Source organism: Anneissia japonica, unplaced genomic scaffold (assembly GCF_011630105.1).
Source record: "Anneissia japonica isolate Jap-2015-1 unplaced genomic scaffold, ASM1163010v1 scaffold287812_len73551_cov129, whole genome shotgun sequence".
NCBI lineage: Eukaryota > Metazoa > Echinodermata > Crinoidea > Comatulida > Comatulidae > Anneissia > Anneissia japonica.
Window position 1 is genome coordinate 14435 of NW_022689674.1, and position 4140 is coordinate 18574.

A 4140-nucleotide genomic window follows, 5' to 3' on the forward strand; every position below is an offset into this window, starting at 1 on the left:
AGTGAGTTTTTAGATGTGCGAGACTTAAACGTGCCTGATAGCGATGATGACGGTGGGGCTTCAAGCAGTTCTGACGGCGGAGATGTTCTTGATGAAGATGAGCCTAGGCCTAGAAATGTGAGGGTGGTCGTTGCTTTTGAATGGAAAGATCATGCTTATAGTTATGGATGGTTGGGTAAATAAATTATATAACTGTGTGGAATAGGAATGTTTTATATTTGTTTTTATTTTTTTTTGGCTATAATTTTTTTTTTTCTTTTTTGCTGACAATTTGTATGTAGCATTTTTCTGTCATTTCTATTACAGTATATTATATATATTATATTATATTATATTATGAATAAAAAATCTTAAAAATATAAATTATACATCAAATGAAAGCTTATTCTATAAGCTTTCTTTGTTTTTGAAACATTTTTCTGTATAATTTACAGAAAGTTCTCAAAAATCCACCACAACAATGTATACTCAAAAAACGCAAAAAACCTAGTTACACTGCAAAAGAATCCGGTATTCAAGGGTTTGCACTACAAAAGAATCCGGTATCCAGAGGGTTAACTGCTTTTTAAATTCCCAAGATTATGACGTTAAGAAAGCTATGGAACTTGACCTTGTCACCAAATGGTGATACCACCTACAGTACTATAATTAACAGAGTAATGTCAACTTGTAGGGACAATTTGTTTTCATTCAAAAAAGTTTGTCTTGGTTAAAAGCAATACTCACTCTTTTGTAAAAAAAAAAAGGTGTAAAAAGTCACTCATTCATTATTCTGAAAATTATAATGGTGACCTCTTAAGAGGAATTCTATCACTTTTTTGATGTCATATGAGATATTTTACTGGTACTGCATGGGATTCAATTTCATGAATTGTTGTTCTGGATTAATCTGGTTGATGAATTGTTTTTTATTCGATATTTCTTAGCTTTCCTTCTGTATTTTGTCTGAATTTTTGACGTTCTCCTTCTTGGAGGTGTTTTTTGAATAAAATTTAAATAAATTAAAATTGAAAATTATCATCATCATCATCATTTTTCATAGCCACACAAATAAAGTCTGAAAAATCTAAAGTAAAGTAAATAAAGAAAATCTAGGAAACTGCATCCTTGAGCATCTGAAAACAATTTTTTTCGTGGGAGGCCAGACCCCTCAACAAATTACATTATTACGCAAAAAGCTGGGACTGCGCAGATTGTGGACTATCGACGATGAGAACTTGGGGGTCTGTGATAACTTGTACCATTGTCTTGATGGGTCTACAAATGCAATAATGTTGGTAACTACTAAAGTAAATGGCAAAGAATATCTTAAATAAAATAAAAAGGCAATGCAACTGTAAAAAATTTTCTTTTCAACAAACCTTTTTGACACACATCTAATGCTGAGGAGTCCCTCACCCACTGTGCTACACGGTCCTGATTTGACAGCAAACGTGATGACTGTTGTTTCTTCAAAGTTTGCCGACGTTTCTCCAGTGTTAAAGCTTTGAGGGTGACATCGCTAGTTGGAGTATTGGCTGTAACAGTATAGATTGGATAATCTTTTTTGGAGGCCAAGAACTGCTTCCGGTATGTCTGGTGCTTCTGGAGGTGCTCTTTCCATGCAAGAAACTCCTCAAGACTACTGCTCTGTTTTAATTATAACAAAATAAAGTCCTTTTATCTCATGCAAAAGACAAACTTTTCAGAAGAAAAAGTTTACATTTCACTCATTAGTAACTTGATGCATAACAAAGGTTTTGACTTGAAAGGTGAAGCCTGCCAACTACAGTATTAGGAACACCTACTAACCCATGCAATGCTGCATAAGAAAAGGCCTGGTTGGGCAATGCATTATCAGACACTATTATGATTTGCTAGGTCAATTTTATGAAAATCAGTTATGGAAAAAATATATAATCTGAAAGTTTTACATTATTAGTTAATCCCTCATGTTTAAAACCGAGATCAAATACAAAGTAAACATTCATTTATTTATTATGGCTGCCATCCTAGATTTATGAAACAATGTATATTGGATTCAGAGAGCAAAATAACATATGTTGAAACACCATATTTACAAAGACAAACAGAAGTGGAATTACATACTAAAATATTTTATTTTTGAGGATTTTTATTGCAGCTATCTTGAATTTCAAAATGGCTGTCATCCTAGCTTTTCAAAACTATGTTTATTGTATTTAGAGAGCCCAAAAACTTATTAGATCCAAATTTACCATTTTACATAGAGGAGATATGGAATTATACAGACATATTCAGGGGTTTATTTAAGAGCCGGCGGCCGGCGCATTCGATCGGCTACTACGATGTTTTCGCCGGCTACTTCAATCAATGCTGTACAAAAATTAATACAAAAACCACCAATATAAATAGCGCAACAGGTCTGTAAAGAACCTTATTTACCGACACGAAGTTAATTTGCAATAGTATGCACTCATATCGATGTTCCTTTCTCTTGAAAGTTAGTTAAAATGTCTACCAATTTTCAGACTCCATGTTTGACTTTCATGAACTCGCGGCGTAAACAAAGTTAAAGTTCAAAGTTCGGCAGTCGCGCCTGGGTGAGTCCATCAAAGAAGCCACGCCTCCAAATCACATGTTAGCCAATAAGATAATAAAAATTTCTCCTCCACCACGTGCTCAGGTGATGACGATATACATCGCCCAAACTCTTTTTCCGTACATTGGGCTTCCGGGTTTTCTTACCGCGGAGAAGAAAAAAACAGATCGTCATTTTAAAATTAATTTGTGTATGACTATGAACCTTTTATTTTCATTTCTTTTTTGTTTTACTAGCCCTCTTTGTGATGACATAGATATTTCGGAAATGATAAATAATAAAAAAAAACAAAAAAAAACACTGGCTCAAATTCGTTTACACTCGGTGGCGGAGGTAGCAAGCCGAACCAACTATATTGCATGGTGTTTACACTCCCAATTTCAGAGTCATAGATAGTACAATGATTAAAACGGCAGAGCAAGCCAAAATCGTCTCAATTCACATCACATGAAATATTTTTTCCCAATGTGGTATCCATTCCTTTATCTGTGTAAATTTTAAAACTATTTTTTGCTCTCCTTAGATGTTTCCTTTAACGCAGATCTACTGTAGGGCATAGTCCTAAATGGTGAATCCCCACAAATTTCAACATGTTTTTGAAAAGTAAACAACTTCATCAATATAAAAATTGTATTTTCAATTTATTTTGGTGGATTTTATTAAATGTGTATAAACTTTAAAAAGAATGTATTTCAATTATTGAATCAATATTCTGACCTTAAATTCCGATGTTGAGCTCGAAAATTCGTAAATTCTAGGCATATTCTAACCTACTCAGTAAGTATACTAATCAAGGAGGTTCTGATCATCACTACGTGTGATTGCACATGTGCAACCACTGTGCAGTGTATATTAAGAAGTTCAAATGGGAAACTAATTTTCCGTCCCATATGACATACCACGATGTTCAGTCATTATCAAACAATGTGTTTGAATCGATATTAGGCCTACAGGAAAATAATTTGTTAATAAAACATTGATAAACATTGTTCATTTTGTAGGATGCTTGAATACCATACAATTATGGAATATTATATGAGTGAGTACATGTGTGTAAACCTGTCTCTTTCTTATCTGTGCCTGGCTGGGAGCAGCCAGCTAAGACATGGTCCTAGCAACTGAGGTAGGCTGCAGGCTTATGGCGCCTAAGTCTGCCTAGGCCTAGATACTGTAGCCTACACAGTGGCTGTAGGCCTATCTAACCTAGGCCTAAACTCACGATACGATATTTTCAGCTATNNNNATTGTATGATATTCCTCTCATGAATTAAATTTAGGCTTTTTGAGATTCGCGAAAGTTTAATGTCGCGAAAACGGCCGAAATTATCAATTCGCGAAAGTTTCTGGTTTACAGTATCTATTTAGGCTAGGCCTATGTATGAAGAATATGAAAAAATATCAACTTTTTTACAGCTCAGTAATTGATTCTGAAAAATGTTTTTAAAAAATGATGTAGAGAAATGCCATCAAATGGGCTTAAAAATCTCTAAAACCCTGGAGTGCAATGGCGCTTCGCCCCCTTGACCCCTGACCAGGGCTCTGCCCCTGGACACCGATGGGGGCCTAGGCGGCCCCCCTTA

General features: G+C 34.9%; 1 protein-coding gene across 1 annotated transcript in view; it reads right to left on the reverse strand.

The window, feature by feature from the left end:
- Positions 1 to 342: 342 nt before the first annotated feature.
- LOC117099822 (oxysterol-binding protein-related protein 6-like) overlaps positions 343 to 4140 on the reverse strand; it is a 10396-nt gene continuing 6598 nt past the window's right edge. The window contains exon 2 of the mRNA XM_033239353.1: positions 343 to 1629. Coding sequence (XP_033095244.1) covers positions 1309 to 1629 — 321 coding nt within the window. The 3' untranslated portion in view covers positions 343 to 1308. The remainder of the gene's footprint in view (positions 1630 to 4140) is intronic.